Source organism: Nomia melanderi, chromosome 1 (genome assembly GCF_051020985.1).
Source record: "Nomia melanderi isolate GNS246 chromosome 1, iyNomMela1, whole genome shotgun sequence".
Lineage (NCBI taxonomy): Eukaryota > Metazoa > Arthropoda > Insecta > Hymenoptera > Halictidae > Nomia > Nomia melanderi.
In genome coordinates this window covers 20,020,939-20,037,273 of record NC_134999.1, presented here as the reverse complement: position 1 = coordinate 20,037,273, position 16,335 = coordinate 20,020,939, and the positions used below count along the sequence as shown (strand labels likewise).

At 46.9% G+C, this 16,335-nt stretch overlaps 2 protein-coding genes across 12 annotated transcripts in view; one reads left to right on the top strand and one right to left on the bottom strand.

The window, feature by feature from the left end:
• The window catches only part of LOC116432686 (uncharacterized), a 240,693-nt gene that overhangs the window by 118,095 nt on the left and 106,263 nt on the right, over window positions 1-16,335 (bottom strand). The window lies entirely within an intron of this gene.
• Window positions 1-16,335, top strand: part of LOC116432708 (protein kinase C-binding protein NELL1) — an 85,463-nt gene that overhangs the window by 57,233 nt on the left and 11,895 nt on the right. For 8 of the 9 annotated variants that reach the window (XM_076368309.1, XM_076368306.1, XM_076368299.1 and 5 more), the window contains 10 exons: window positions 8,527-8,677; window positions 10,074-10,356; window positions 10,473-10,628; window positions 10,725-10,947; window positions 11,045-11,236; window positions 11,786-11,905; window positions 12,310-12,570; window positions 12,731-13,108; window positions 13,195-13,454; window positions 13,583-13,825. In XM_076368309.1, the coding sequence (XP_076224424.1) occupies window positions 8,527-8,677; window positions 10,074-10,356; window positions 10,473-10,628; window positions 10,725-10,947; window positions 11,045-11,236; window positions 11,786-11,905; window positions 12,310-12,570; window positions 12,731-13,108; window positions 13,195-13,454; window positions 13,583-13,825 (2,267 nt within the window). The remainder of the gene's footprint in view (window positions 1-8,526; window positions 8,678-10,073; window positions 10,357-10,472; window positions 10,629-10,724; window positions 10,948-11,044; window positions 11,237-11,785; window positions 11,906-12,309; window positions 12,571-12,730; window positions 13,109-13,194; window positions 13,455-13,582; window positions 13,826-16,335) is intronic. The other variant, XM_076368320.1, reaches the window with a different exon arrangement.

Below are 16,335 nucleotides of genomic sequence, written 5' to 3'. Positions count from 1 at the left end.
ACATAAACCCCATCACCTTTATCCCCTCAAATCTTTTATTCAACGGCTTCGGGATACGCGGCGATCGTTTTTTTTTTTCACCGGAAAATCTGGAAAAACCAACTTCGTAACTCGTAAAAACGGCAGTGGTCGCCGCGCGTCACGTGACCCGCGCGTGACACGCACGTGAGAAACTGCGGAGGACTGTCTTATCTTTTATTCAGAACCGCGGACACACATTACAAGGGTATAAACAAGGGTGCCCATCGGGCTATACCCGGATTTATAAGCCTCGCCTCGCTTCTATCGTTATCGTTCGATTTCTTTTCTCGTAGGAGCGCCGAGACCATACGCGACGTTCCGGGTAGCAAGGGCGAACTCAATGGTTCACGGGAAATTCGTTATTTTACCAACTTGATAAATTGACGTATTCACAATTCAAGTTACGTTTAATGAATTCCCCTTTTCCCGTTATAACAGCTTTTATTAAAAGTATATAGGAAACATTTCAGACAGAAACATTCCATTGTGGCGAACTCAATGGTTCACGGGAAATTCGTTATTTTACTAACTTGATAAATTGACTTATTCACAACCCAAGTTACGTTTGATGAATTCCCCTTTTCCCATTATAACAGAAGCTTTCACTAAAAGTGTATAAGAAACATTTCAGACAGAAACATTCCATTGTGATTCTACATTGACATATATTCCTATTTAACCCTTTGCACTCTGCCACATTTAAGATAACTTTAACTCAATTTTTAATAAAATAACTAAAAATTCAATCTCTCACAGAAACACGCTCGTACCATTGTAAATTATAGAGTTCCCGCAGTAGCTGTAGCTCGCAGTAAAAATGAGTCGCGAAATGTCATAAGTTCACCGAATTTTATTCCAATTATTCGCAGTATCATAACTGCATCGTATACAATCGCGGTTCCAGCGCTTCCAAAACGTCCCCCAATAAAGTGGTAAAGTGCCACGCAGAATTACGTTCGAGCGAAAAACCGTTGACGCGAGTTCCAGCGGGGAAAGCCAAGAATTCCCCCGAGCGCGACCGGTTGAAACGCGTTTCTCCCGGAACATGCTTTTCGGTTCACCCCTGCCGCCGTCGTATTTTCGCGCGGGGCGCGTGCGGCGGCCACAATAAAACTGAAAATGTATCGCGCGAGTGAGGGACACAGGGGCCGGGACGGATAAATCATTTTCGTCCGAATTTACGCTCGCGCCGCGGGCCGGTTGCGTGCTGGCTGTACGCGGCGCAGTAAATCTCCGGACGAGCAGCCCGAGCCGAAACCACTTCGGACTGGCATCTCTTAACCCGAATACCGGCTGATTTGCATATCGGAGGGTCGTTTTCTAGCGCGGCGAGGCAATCTACCGACTGGCAATCATTGCCAGCCGTAAAGTCGATTATTGCTCTCCGTAAATCACACTACGCTTCCTGTCTTTCTCTCCCCGCCCTCGGCCCCACCCTTTGGAAATTAGAATCCGCGGTGCTGGCAACGCCGGAGGGGTGGGACTCGTGAAAAATATTTTCCAGCCACCCTTGTCCCCTTCTTCCCGCGAGAATTGTTCGCGACAATGTGAATCCAAGTTGCCGCTATAAAGTCGTTTCGTTGGCGACTTCGGACGGAAGTATTCTTGCGATTCACGTTATTAGGTAATTAAAATGTTCCGAAACTAGTCACTTCAATTAGACCAAGTGGTTCGTATCTCAAATTAGTTACCTTTGCAGTCATTCTAATAGAAGAAATTGCTCATTTTGACCTACTTGTTAATTCTAGTGTCAAGAAATCTAAAAATCCATCGCTAACTCGCAATATTTGTCTAATTAAAGTGATTAGTTTGGAAACATTTTGAGTTAACGATGGATTTATAGAGTTCTTGACACTAGGATTACAATAACTCAAAATGTTCCGAAACTAGTCACTTCAATTAGACAAATATTGCGAGTCAGCGATGGATTTTTAGAGTTCTTGACACTAGAATTAACAAGTAGGTCAAAATGAGCAATTTCTTCTGTTAGAATGACAGCAAAGGTAACTAGTTTAAGATACAAACCACTTGAAACGTGAATAAATTCACACTTGTAGCGTTTGTAGGAAATTTATACAGAAATGTTACGACGGTTTAAGTGCTCGGTAATCCTAGTGTTGATATATAATGTATTTGTAATTTAAATGAACATCGATGTCATTCCGGGATCTATGAATATTCATATTTCGTTATCTCCCATAATTTCTTCTGTGAACATTTGGAATTTCGAGGTAGGGTTTCGATTATCGAAAGATCAAAATGTTTTGTTACGGAAGTATTTCTCATTTTTCAAAATGGTATCTGACCGAATGGTATCCGGCGTAGAAACATCGAGCGTCATTAATCGGTGATCCTCATAACGGTTATCGTCGCCCGCCGCGAAACGAACGAATAGGAGCGCCAAACTGGCGAAACAAAAGGCGCTTATCAGTTACGTAACGAGCTGTAATCGATATTGGGAAAGGTCAGTTTCCACGGGCTGCGGCCGTATCGTCTTTATGCGCGAACCTCCACCGGGAATTCCCCCGACGGTGTTGCCCTTTTTAGTCCCCCGAATCATTTTCAACCCGTCTACCCTTTGGACGAATACAAATATCGATTCCCGCCTCGTTAACATCTCGAGGCCGCTTCGAGGACGTCTCTCCTGTTCCCGAGCGGTGTGTTGACAGAATCACCAATTTCAATTCTTAACACTTGATTCACGGAACCCGCCGATGTGACGGACATCGAATTATTTCAACATTTAACCCTTTGCACTCGAGAGGTGACTCTCAGTCGCCACTTGATTTGATTTGCAAAATTGTGAAGTCTTATATATAATATTAAGCTTTGCATGATGCATCGATGTGTGGAATATTGAAATAAAATAACTTTCCTTCTTGATTTATATATGTTTCCTCGTTAATTAGTTTCAAAGAACGTCTGTATCTCATCGCGATATTGAATATTTCTAGTGAGAAACTTTCGAGTGCAAGGGGTTAACAGTTTAAGTCGATTTTGACTGGTGCACGAATAGGTTATAGTTCTGTTTTTGAAACTCTAATTTCCGTGACCTATATGAACGTAGCGTAGAATAAATGTCCGTGAATCTAGTGTTATGAACCTTACACTCAAGTGCTGAATGTAATTCTATTGTCACCGTTCGATAACGATCATTGCACTGAGAAGTTTATCCACTCGATGGAACTTATACACATTCATTAATTCTATCGAACATTCCATTAAACTCCAATGAAAGTGTCATTATCTCATTACCTACACTACAGAAAATGAAGTTGCTGTCAAAGCATAAACACAAATACCACGCCAACAAACTCCATCAATCATACCAAATCCTCCGTCACTCACCTCTGTAATCTTAATTCTACTGAAAATTCCACGAGAACCCCCATGAAACTATCACTATCATTACCTACGCTACAAACAACAAAACAGAACTTAAAAAATACCAATTTCTATTTTCCCACTCACCTATAACCCTCTCGAAACTGCACCATCAAAGAATAAACACAAAATCCATCAATCATACCAAGTCCTCTGTCACTCATCTGTGCAATCTTAATTCTACTGAAAATTCCACGAGAACCCCCATGAAATTATCACTATATCATCATCCACAAAGATCAAAACAGAACTTGAGAAATACCAATTTCCATTTTCCCACTCACTCAACCCTCTCGAAACAGCACAATCAAAGAACAAACACAAAATCCACATCAACAAACTCCATCAATCATACCGAGCCGTCCGTCACTCACCTGTAGAACGTCCACACCGGCTCATCGCAACGCGACACCCGTTACATGCTCGCAAACATACTCGATTACGCGGCGTTAAAACACGGACGATAGAGTTTCGTAATAATCGGCGCGCTCACCCCTCCGGCCAGCCCTCCCGGCGGACAGGGTATCATTTGTTCGTCGATTAGCTCCCGCTTCGTTCCCCGGGCGAAATGAATTTTCGACATTCCCCATGATTCCCTCGCGTCGATCGTGCAGCGAGCCGTGTGATTCGGATCCCGTTGCGCGGACGATATACGGCGAGCGGCGGGTCCGCTCGGCGCGGTTCGGAAACAACGGAACACCGAGCGAGCGGGTGTAAAGTGCAACGCGCGTGGCCGCTCGATTGGTTGGCTTCGCGCGCTCGTTGGGCCCGACGTCAGGTTCCCCGCCTCGAGTTTCAGACACGCCACGAGCTTAATAAAGTAACCGGACACCTGTGCAAGGCCTGCAATAAAACCGGCCGCCTTCTCTCGCTCGCGCGCGGACCATCGAACCGACCGCCGGCCGAGTCTGATCAATCATCCAAGGTTCACAGTCGGTTAGGTGGTAATGGGAACGGCTGCCGCGGGGGTGTCGGGTGACTGTCAGGCTGACCGGTACGTTCCTTCTGGAATGGTACCAACGGAGTTTTTCTAGTTTGCTAATTACGCGGTTGACGGGGAGGGGTTATGAGAAGAGTTGCTTGTGGATTAGGGGATAGAGTTTGAGGTAATCGATAGTTCTGCTCGGCGAATCCTTTGGGTATGGTAGAATTTGATGGGTATTTCGGAAGAAGTGTATCGGTACCGTGAGAATGAATTGAAATAAATGAAAGTAATATGAAATAATTTTATGTAGTATATGATTGCTGGAAGATGATTGTTGATATACACTTATGTCAGGATGACATTTTGCAAGTGCCTATGGGTAACAGTAGCTAAAGGATTAATTGGTGGATGAAGGGATTATCGAATGTTCTTTTCATAGAAATCTTGCGTGAATGTTACGCTGTAGATTTGTGAATAGATCTTCAAGGGTTAATTTATAGGAATTATTCGAATCTTCGACCGAAGGTCTTATCAAGGGGTACACGAAACGAAGGTCTCGCGTTGCAAAAATTTCGTCGCCGTGCCTAATTTTAGACAAGGCTCTTTATATCCATCGTGATTAGTTCGAAGTAAGCGAAAGGTTAACTATCACGAAGCGGAAGCCTAGCCCATTAATAAGTAAGAATAATAAGCATCGGGGTAGTAGTTCCGGAAGAAACTATATTTTCTCGCGAGTCAACAAAAACAGGAGTCGGTGTAAATGTCCACGATCTATAATTCAAAGGTAGCCGCGGGCGAAGTTCAAAGTGAAAGTTGCCCGGCAGAAGATCAATGGGAGCAGCGAGAACTTTCGTTCGCAATCGAGCGTTAGCCGAACACCGGCGTGGAGAGGAGTTCCGCCAACGCTACCCTCCCGTTAATTTAGCATCTGCGAAGACGGCCAAAGGGAAAGGGGAGAGGTGGGGAACAAGAGACAGCAAGAGAGAGAGAGAGAGAGTTGCCCGTTTCAGAAATAAATAACGCGGAGATTAAATCAGCCGACCCTACAGAAAGGGAAGCCCAAGGGGTCACCCAATTCCAGGACCAGCGGGCGCGTTCCCCGCTGGGCAACAAAAGGGGGATCGCGAAATCTTGTTTTCCATGTTCAGAGAAAACTCGGACACGTGTCCGTCTCCATCGGCAGCGTCCTTTGTTCGCCGATCACAATGGGTTCCCTTACGTAGCCTCCACCAATTCGGAGCGAATCGGCCGATCCTTTTTGGGGGAAAGCCCGCTCTTCCTTGATCGACTATCTGGAGAAATATTATTCGACAGTTGAATGGGAAGTAACGGTAGACGGCTCGGGTCGGGAGACAGGGACTGTAAATTATTTACAGTCACGTTCTCAGAGTTTCAGTTGTTGTCTCTAAACAACAGGAATAGTATATTCATAGTGTTAACTCGTTGGGTATTGATGGTGTCGGGAGGCGCTTGGAAAATTTGGATTCCGTTGTCCATAGGCTGTAAGATGTTATTGACGATGAGGAAGCTCGCTTAGATCTGACGTAAGTGGATTGTACAATTACATCTTCCGTTAGTATATTATACAAATGTGATTGTTCTAGACTGGTTTCGCTTAGTTCAATTCAGTGTTTGATGGTTTCGATGCAATTACTTAGAAATACGCGTTGACGCAGAATTCTGACGTAGAAAAGGGGTTAACCCTCAGCACTCCAGGTTGTTTTGTAATCTATCAGCAACTGCAACTAATTTTTATAGCATTCCTAGCGAAAATGAGAAATATAACATTTCTTCGATCTTTTATTGTCCTTCTTAGTATAAAATTTGGATGTGCGGAAAATCGAATAATTTTAGGGTAGTTTCTTTAGGATTTATTAAAATATTTAATATTATAACTGGTGCAATATCGGAGCCTACAGAGTTCAAAGGGTTAATCTTCAATGTAGAAAGAATACTTAGATTTGTAATAAACAGATATTCATCAGTTTCCGACTGACAGATCGTTAATAAGAAACTAACAGGTTAACAGATTATCCTCAAAGCATCTCTCTTCTCGACAAAATCCCCTGGCAAATCGACAATTCCCAGATAGCTCGAAACGGAAGAGAAACACCGTCATTCCCATCAACTGTCCATCCTCCCCGACAGTTCCATCCTCGCAATCGCGAGCTCACCGGAAGTAGCGAAAGGGCTGGTGGAATCGGTGTTGAAAGGAAGCCATCACCGTTTGCCAGAAAACTGGCAACGGAACGGTTCGTTGGAACAATACCAAACGATTGCCAGACCGCGGGGACCGAAACTAGGGTGGCGAAGGGGCGCAGAGAGCCGGAGAGAGAAAAATATGAAGAGACCGACCGTAAGAGAGAAAGGGAAACAATGAGACGGGCCAGTTCCCTTCGTTTCGAGCGTAGCGCAAACCGCAGAGAAACGTTCAGTTACTTCCGCGAAGCCGGAGGGTGCAAAGGGAGGGAAGAGACGGCAAAGGGTGGTCCCCGGTAATTGAAATTTCTTTCGGGGAAAGCCCTCCTGACGGAGCCACCCTTGGCCCGAGCATCCCTCGACTCGACCCGACTCGATGCGCCGTGGCATAGCGTGGCGTGGCGTGGCGTAGCGTGGCGTGGCGTGGCGTGGCGCGGTCTGCTCGCTTTTCGCGGACGTTGCACCGTCGTCGTCGCCCACGCTTTCAGCCTGGCTGCACGTTTCCTCTAATACCGATCGGCCGGGCGGGAAGCATGGGGGAAGCGCGCGCGAGGGTGGCGAACGTTTACGGAGCGCGCCGCGCCGCACAGTGCGGCCGCCTGTCGACAAAACCCTAGAATTCGACTATTCGCACGAGGAAAATTGAAGGTTACCAAGGTGTTGCTAAGTAGTCTCCGCTGTACTAAATGATTTTCATTTCAAAAATAAGTTTTCTGTAAACGCATTGTGTTTATATTCATGGGACGTTGGAATCGAAGCGCAAAGTATCCATTGTTGAAAAAGCTTCGATGAAGATTGTCTTTGGGTGAAATGCAAGTTTGATGGTACTCTGAATAGTTGTTGCACTGATTGTTAGTTTATAAATGTCTTTTGAGAGAGACAGTTTGATTTGTTGTAGAATGTTCGAAGGAACCGCGGGAATTTCGTGCATTGGGGGTGGACTTTTTCGATGCTCGTGGTTGAGTGAATGGAAATGCACTCGAAGCAGGTGTAAAATGTATCGTAGGATTATTCTAGGTATCTTTAGGAAGATCCTGTATTACGTGTCTACTCGCGCGATCAGTATTCGCGAGGAGATATTATTTCAACCCGAAAATTTAGTCCGTCAACTGAAACAAATAGCAGCGTAGTGAAAATTCGGTTCGGTTCGTTTGATCGAATCGAATCCGCGCGAACAAGCCGGCAACCGCGGCCAATCGAATTTCCATGTCAACGTGATTGCGTAACCGGGGCAAAGGGAACGGGCGAATTGTAGAAATCGATGCGAGCCGAGAAAAATTTCGGCTGACCCAGATCGGCGGACTCTTTCGTCGTCGAGCCGCGAGCAACGTTCCCGAACTTCGTTCTACACTTCACCACCGTTCCTAGCTTCGGGCGAGCCTCGTTGATGGATTCCCGTAATCCATTTGGCATAGAAATCTTCGAGAAGTACATTTCTTAAAGGATCAAACTTCCTCAGATTTAACCGGGAGATATAATTAAACTTCGCTAACAAAGTTTCTACCATTGAGAGTCTTACCTATCCATAACTGACTTAAGATCCCGAATCGTACCTTGGGATATCCACAATTAAAATTCATCTCATTTTCCAAATGAAATGAATTACCGAAAGTGACTGAATTAGCAAACCGACACCGCCATTCATAGCATTTCTCGATCCACTTACTCTCAGTCATTAACGAAACATGTAAAATCGAATTACAAATCCGATTCCCCCGTTTCATAATCCAGCGTCTACATTTATACATTCCCATCGGGATAAATATGCACAGTCTGCTAATGATTAATCAGCCGGGCTACCCCGGTGGTTTCGCGCTCGCTTTCTCCCAGCAGAATCGTAAACGAAAGCCCGAGCATTCCAACCCCGGCCCGTAATCGATGGAATTCGCCGTCGAGCGTGCGGAACAATCCGCGGTCCCTCGCGTTTAGCCGTAATATGATTATTAGCGCGGCAGGATCGACCGGAACGCAGAAATGATCGAGTTTTACTACTGCAGGCGAGGAGAGGGAGCTCCGACTGAACGAGGCGAGCTTCGAACGAGCGGCCACACTACTCCGGCGGGTTCCGGAATTCACTATAGCCGCCGCTCTGCGACAGGAGGAGGCCAATTCCGGGACGATCGTCGCCTTTTCACATGGGAACAATAGGTACGACGTGTAATTTCATTCTCCGACCCCTCGTTCGCGCGTTCGCCGCGGGTCCCGAGGCCTGGAATTCAAAGCGATTTCCATGGACAACGCGCTGGCGCCCCGGCAACGCGCGAACAACGCGTGACATCGTTTCTTTCGCTGAACTTCACGCCATTCACCTTTCATTAGAATATCAGCCCTTGAACCGAGCCTCTGTCTCCTTTGAATACTATTGGCACTCGCTGTAACTCGAGTGATTATCACTGACGATTAGAAGTTTTCGCAAGATAGAACCGAGTGAAGAATTAAAGATTGATACTGGTTGAACTTCAAGAACTTTGTACATAGATTTGTCTGCACGAAGTATTGAATTTAAACTTTGCAATCGTTGGAATTCTCTACGTCTCTTCTGGTGGAGGCACGATGGAAATCGAGGGTTGAAGAAGCTCAGGTCAATGTCAATTGCAACTGCTATCAGTAGCGCCCGAGCACTTCCTGTTATTCAGAGGGGGAGTGCTCGCTGCGTTCTCGTTGCGATCGGGCAGCGAGCTGAAAATGGTAGAAAAGCCAGTCTTAAGGAAGTTACTGTGTCAATTGTTGAGCCGGGACGTGGAAGAGCACTTAACCTGAAAGTAGTCGCGGCCTCTGTTGGCACGTGAGGTGTGCAGTCTAGTCGTTTTGACCCGGCTGACACAAATTGGATGCACGGCAGCTACGTGTCCGCGGCTTTAGACGGTAATCAACACGCTCCGCGGAGCAGAAATCGCGACTGGATCAAGCGGCGGCTTAATGTTGATTCGGCCTTGCGGTCCGGATCCCGTAGGACTGGTTTTTGGGTGGTTCCCAAACACGAGGGATTCGCGGGATCCGTTCGGTAAATTTTCTCGGGGGATCGATTGACCTTTCGCGTTTTGGCTGGTGAAACGAATTCCAGAGCGATGCTTCAATGTCGCTGATTAACAGGGGTCGGAGGCTTCAATCGATGATAAGCGGAAATCATACACACGCAATCCTTGATTCAATTGTGTCTACCATTCGTTCCCTTCGCGTGTTTCAATTAAAAGAGGCTCAGCTTGGACTACATCTGGTCGTTTCATCGAAAAATGTCAACGGATTCCAGTGCTTACGGAATCCGTTTGAAGTTTCTATCAAACGAGACGTCGGAAGCCACGCCTGTTTTAATCTTATTGGGACTTGCCTCGGACGCCACGCCCACTGAGCCCCTACCTCGCGCCGCTCGCCTGTCACGAGCGACAGGAGGTTGGGCGAAGCATCGCGAGGCGGGGAAGTGGGCGTGGCTTCTTTAATGGGACCATTGACCTTGAGTAGCTGAACTCGAAGGCTTCACCGTGCATTGTGTAAAATCACTAGGTTCAAGAATCGATCGATGACAATGTGTTTTCATGCCCGACAGATATTTGGAGCTGCAGAGCAGCGGTCGTAAAGACGAGCTTCGACTTCACTACGTATCACGCCGAGACGGTACTGTCCACGTGGAGGCGTTTCCTTTCCGTTTGGCCGACGGCGCCTGGCATAGGGTCGCCCTGAGCGTAAGCGGCTCGCAGGTCGAGCTGCTCGTCGACTGTCATCCCTTGTACAGGCGGCTGCTCAGGCCTGGACCACCGGACACCAATTTCACCCTGCCGCAGCTTCAGCTATGGGTGGGACAAAGAAACGCCAGGCACTTTCTGTTCAAGGTACAGATTAATTGTCGGATGAAGTTTAAATGTAACCGAGTCGACAGTGATATCATATTCTTTCGTCGTTTCATCGTTTCGACTGAGACAAGTTTCTGTGATTTTTCTTCCACCAGGGTGCTTTGCAAGACGTGAAGCTGATCCCCGGTCCCCACGGCTATCTCTCGCAGTGTCCGCAGCTCGACTCGTCCTGTCCCACTTGCGGTCAATTTTCTATATTACAAAACACAGTGGAGCAGCTGATGCATAACCTGAACGAGCTGACGCGTAGGGTGAGTGGAGCTCGATTAAAATCGGCCTAGAGACTCGGCTGACGGCGGATGGAAATGCGAATCGACACGGCGGCTCATTGACATCCTTCCTTTTAGCTAGCAGCTGCAGAGGGCAGAATAAGCAAAGTGGAGGAGTGCGAGTGCCAAAAGTCGTGCAGGGCGAACGGGACCGTCCATGAAGACGGCGCGACCTGGGAGAAGGGCTGCCAGCAGTGTTCTTGCGTCCACGGTGAGATCGCCTGCAGGCCGACGCCCTGCGCCCCTGTCACCTGCAAGCATCCCGTCATTCCTCAGGGACAATGCTGTCCCATTTGCTTGAGTAAGATCCTCCGTCAACGACGTTTCCTATAAGTTAATTAACTTCGCTGAACCCCGACCGTTGAATGCCTAATTGTCCGCGATGCGTTCCTGCGTAGAGCAATGCTACTTGCGCGGCGTGATCTATGATCACGGCGAGAAAGTCTCGCCGAAACATTGCGTCGAGTGCGACTGTTTCGACGGGAGTTTCACCTGCCAGAGGTTCGACACGGAAACCAGATGTCCACCACTGCCTTGCCCGCCGAGCGAACAAATAAGCGTGGCGGAGGAATGTTGCAAATTTTGTCCAGGTACGTCTCAACCGCTGAACACAACCATTGATATACACCATTGATTCGGATTAATCGCTGAGAACTTAATACTCATCGCCCTCTCGCTAGTTCACATTAACCAAATCTCATTGCAGTGTCTCGCATGATTCTCGTGACTCATTAATCATCATTGTGATTCATTAACCAAAGCATGCGGCAAACTTTGACGACGAGTCTCTCGCGTGGAACTCGTCGCCAAGGGCTGTTCTTCACAGCTATTGCAGGCAACGTGCAAGTCAACGGAATATAAATGACAAAAAGAAAAGGAAAAGAAGAAGCGATGCATGTTTCTTTCTTGTTCTTGATTCTAGTATTTCAATAACTCGTTCGATTCGCTTGTACATAGCCGCGAAAAGCGTGCCAAACGATCGGATACAATGAACGTATAGCATGCCAGATTAATGAGAAACGAACTGTGAACGATTCCCCGAGCAAGCCCGGCCAGACCCGACTAAAACCAAGCTGAGTACGCTAATCGAATGTTTTCTAACCGCCTGTTCATCTGCCCGGCTAACCAAATTTAACCAGGGGTGGACTACTGCGCGAAGGGCCACAAGTGTCACGCGAACGCGTCCTGCCTGAATCTTCAGACCACCTACGCCTGCCACTGCGATATCGGTTTCCAAGGGGATGGTCATAACTGTCACGGTACCTAAATGCTTTCTCCTAAACTTAACTCGGTATTAACCTTCGTTGTCCTGCTGGAAGCGCGAGCATCGCGCGCCGGGTCGATGGGAAATTCCTTACCCGGCCACGTGCAATTTCCGATCGATCCGACCGCGCGTGAAATATTTAAAAGACGATGTGTTAACACGTGGTGAACGTGACCGTGCCATGTGTTTTACGTATACATGCGCGCCACGGTTCTTTACTGTCCGCGTCGAGGAATATTCTCATTGCCGGTCGTCGATGAATGATTGCAGTTACAGAATCGCGATAACCCGTGATTCGATGATAATCTCTAGACGACCGTTACACGTTTGTAACCGCAATCATCGGGAATCGGGCCAGCCGATCGATCGGTCTAACCGGGTTGTTTGTTGCCACCGCAGACGTGGACGAGTGCAAACAGCAAGGTGGCTCCGAGGGCCACCACTGCAACGCCAACACGAAGTGTGTGAACGTGATCGGCTCATATACGTGCGAGTGTCTTCCGGGTTACCACAGAGTCGACAAATTCAACTGCGCCGAGCTCGACGAGTGCGCGACCGGCCATCACGCTTGCGACGAACACGCCACGTGTGTCAACACCGCGGGCAGCTATTATTGTGTTTGCAAGGAGGGATACACTGGCGACGGATATACCTGCAAACGTACAGTATCCTAGTTTCCTCTTAGTTTGTTCGATCCTGTGTCTTAAGCTTCAAACACCGTAAAACCTTCTCAAACACCTTCAAATCTGAGATTATAGCTATGAAGGACTCAATAACAGGATGTTTAGCACTAACAGATTTCATTGTTTTCATGGTTCAGCTGTTTGCAATCAGACCTGCCAGAATGGCGGCGAGTGCGTGGCACCTGGAAGGTGTTCCTGTCGTCGCGGTTACATCGGTAACAGTTGCGAGCTCGACTTGGACGAGTGTGCCAGCGACCTCCACAGGTGTCACCAATCCTCAACCTGTTTCAACATGCCTGGCTGGTACTACTGTCGCTGCAAGCCCGGCTACAGAAGCGCCCTTCACGACAGCACCCAGGGCACTCAATGCCTAGACATCGACGAGTGCAACGATCAAACGATCGAGAGGAGGCACACCTGCCATCCTAGCGCGAAGTGCGTCAACACCGAAGGAGGGTACGAGTGTATCTGTCCGCCTCAGGAGGACAATCACACTTCGGAGGAATGTAGGCTCAGTAAGTGTCAGCGATTGATCATTAGTCGAAGAATCATAAAAATCTTATAGAACCTATCCCCTAAATTGATTCGTCAACCTGTCCAGGCTGTTGGTTCGAAGGCAGAGAAGTGGAGAACGGCGAGACCCTAGCGCCAGCTGGGAACCCTTGCAGAAGGTGCATGTGCAAAGATGGCGTGATCACCTGCAGAGATCCTATCTGCGACTGCAGTGCCCCGGGGAGCCGCAGGGACAAGTGCTGTCCGCAGTGCGATCCTGCAGCTTCCTGCAGGCATCAGGAGCTTCATCATTTGGTCTTCAGAAGCGGTGAACGATGGATATACCAATGCCAGACCTGCGAATGCCTGGTAATGACTTTAACTAACGCAGGATACTTGCCGACTACCTGTTATTGTCACTCGTAGAAACGTCTACAGCAAGAAGACGCGCTTATCAAAAAGACAGGAAAGAGATGTAACGGTTGAATTGTTCACAGTACGGCGAAATAGACTGTTGGCAAATGGAATGTCCACCAGTGACCTGTTCTAACCCCGTCACCGAGGACGGTGACTGTTGTCCGCGTTGCGAGGACGATCCTTGCGCGAGAGAACCGCCCGGGAATGGCACCACCCTGTCAATCCTGACACGACCTAGGCCCTGCAGCTACTCCGGGATCATACACGACAGTGGCAGCTCCTGGCAGGACCCCCATGACAAATGCACCACGTGCGAGTGCAAGGTAAGGAAGATGTCCGGCCACGAACACAACGAAGGACCGAAGATATCGTCGGTCCTTTATCCGTACAAGGCCCGCAGGATAGGATAGGGGGGTTCGTGGGAGAAGAGAGGCGAGTAATTGAGGAAAATTGATGGTCTGGATGATTTCTTATTTTATTTATTTACCGATCAATCACCTGCGGATAGCGTAAGGTTTGGGCTACCGACTAGTCCTCAATGGGCGGCGCCATGACAGTTCGTACGCTCCATCTAGCGGCCCCAGTATCAACTAAACACCTTCCATGATGCTTCGGTTAGGTGTCGCTTAGAGTTTCCAACGGCTTACCATATCAATTCGCCCTTAAGATCCTCCCCCATTCATTTAGTGATGAGAAAGTCATTAGTATCGCCTATAGTGTGATCGTCAAAGGACAATGGCGATCTAGAAAACATCTTGACCAGCGTTTTCCTCAACCCCGCCCTCTTTTCGCGCGAAGTCAAGAGCTCAAGGTCAGTAAATGAAACGTAAATGTCGCTTTAAGTTAGACGTGGATCTGTCATGTGTCTAATCAGTTGCGTTCAGTATTAATTATGTCGAAACACGACCAGTTGCTGTGCGGCAGACCTCCATCCGAAAGGAAACATTCTATGATATACACTGTACACGTGGCAGATTAACTTTGTATTAACATTCTCTCTTGTCCTCTCTAATTTTCTTTCAAGTTCTCTCTCGCTACATGCTTTCCTTATGATTAACTACAAGTGTCGATATCGCTTCTCGTTTTCTCGGTGCATGTGTTTTCGTTCATTCAGTGTGTATACATGTTTCGAAGTGAACATAAAAGATCAACTATAATTCAAATCATAGAACAGTCGAGAGAAAGTACTGATGTCTGTGCTTTTTTTTAAATGTACCGTGACCGTGTATGTGAACTAATTTATTTAAAAAAGACCGCTGATAAAATATTCAAGCATGCGATTCTGTTTAATATTCATTTTCTCTTTAAGTAGACTTGAATATCAGATAACATTTTCGGATCGTAGAAAGTTTCTTCATCTGAAAGGCGTTGAATATTTTATGAATGATTATAAAATTAACATTTCCCTGTCTGCCACGTGTATAAATCAAGTCACACACACTATCATAAAAAAATATATATATATAAATAACCTTTTTTTTCTCTTCTCTATCTTTCTCTCTGTCTGTCCATCTATTTTTGTCATTCTTATTTAATTTTCCGTGTCAGTAGGTAACCCTCGTATGATACAAGGTACCTATATACTGATTGTACTTTGTTTCTAGTATGCCATTCATTTCTGCGGTGTGTACAACTCGAGTCAACTGTGCAAAGCTATGCGCTATAATCTTGATCTCTGACACGCTGAGAGAAATTCCATACAATCGCGAGATGTCCATTCACCATAATTTCTAACCGAATAAAACTGAAAATTCACTGTTAGAATCACTTGGATCACATCGAATCACTTCCGAATCATTTTAAACCTCACTAGAAGCACCTGTCTAATCATCGATCTTTATCTTAATATACAGGCTCAGGCTTAATTCTAGTTTAGAGGAACACTGATTGCAGACGTGGTAGTTTGATCGAGACATTTGAATCCGAAAGACGCTAAGTCGCTAAACGTTCGAGTCTAAGTAAATAATTCTAGTCCCATCGCACGGGTTTTCCGAGCCAATTGTCTAGAAGCATCTTCTCTCGGCGTTAGCTACACGCGCTAGTCTTGTCATTATGCGACCTTAAGCTGTATCCACCACTTGTAAATTACTCCAAAGATCTCTTACGTTAACACCAAGCGTCCGAGACACGTTCAGGGGCGTCCCTAAGCTAGCCTTGAATTAGATATGTGTACACTTTTCGTTGGCTGCCTTGCACGCGGCAGTGTTCATTTAAGTAACTGTTAGTCTTCCGCCGACGATAATGAAAGACGAGGTGGCTCGGTATTTGACACCGTTTACTATACATTTACTTATGCATGTTCGAAGTGTAACGCCATTCTTTCTCCGCGCGGACGTAGCAACAGAGAGTCGATCGTTTTGATTATGTTTCGTAGTGACGATCCATTTGTCGACCGTAATACACTTTTTCCGTTCGATCCTTGCTCACTGTATGTGACCAGGCGCTAAGTAGATTGACTAGGTAATACGGTACCAACGTTAGAACAGTCATTAGCGTCCATTCACAGTCTCTGACTCGATGAGAACCAATTCAAGCCGATATCTTTGAGCTCCCGAACGATTCAACTTCGGAAACACGAACGAACACTGCCGCGATACCACGGAACAGTCGTTTAAATGCGGAACTAGACCGTTTTCAACGAATCTCGACGGTATAAAGGCTTAGAGTAACGATAAATCTCACTGCTTCGGGTCGGCCCTGCATGGATCGTGTTCAGTATATATCGCCTGACAACGATTAATCTAAAGCGGACCCGACCTCGTTGCGAAAGACCGTGTAACAATACCTGAACCTCGTCGATCCGTTCACAAATGCTTCGAGTTTCACGGAAAAT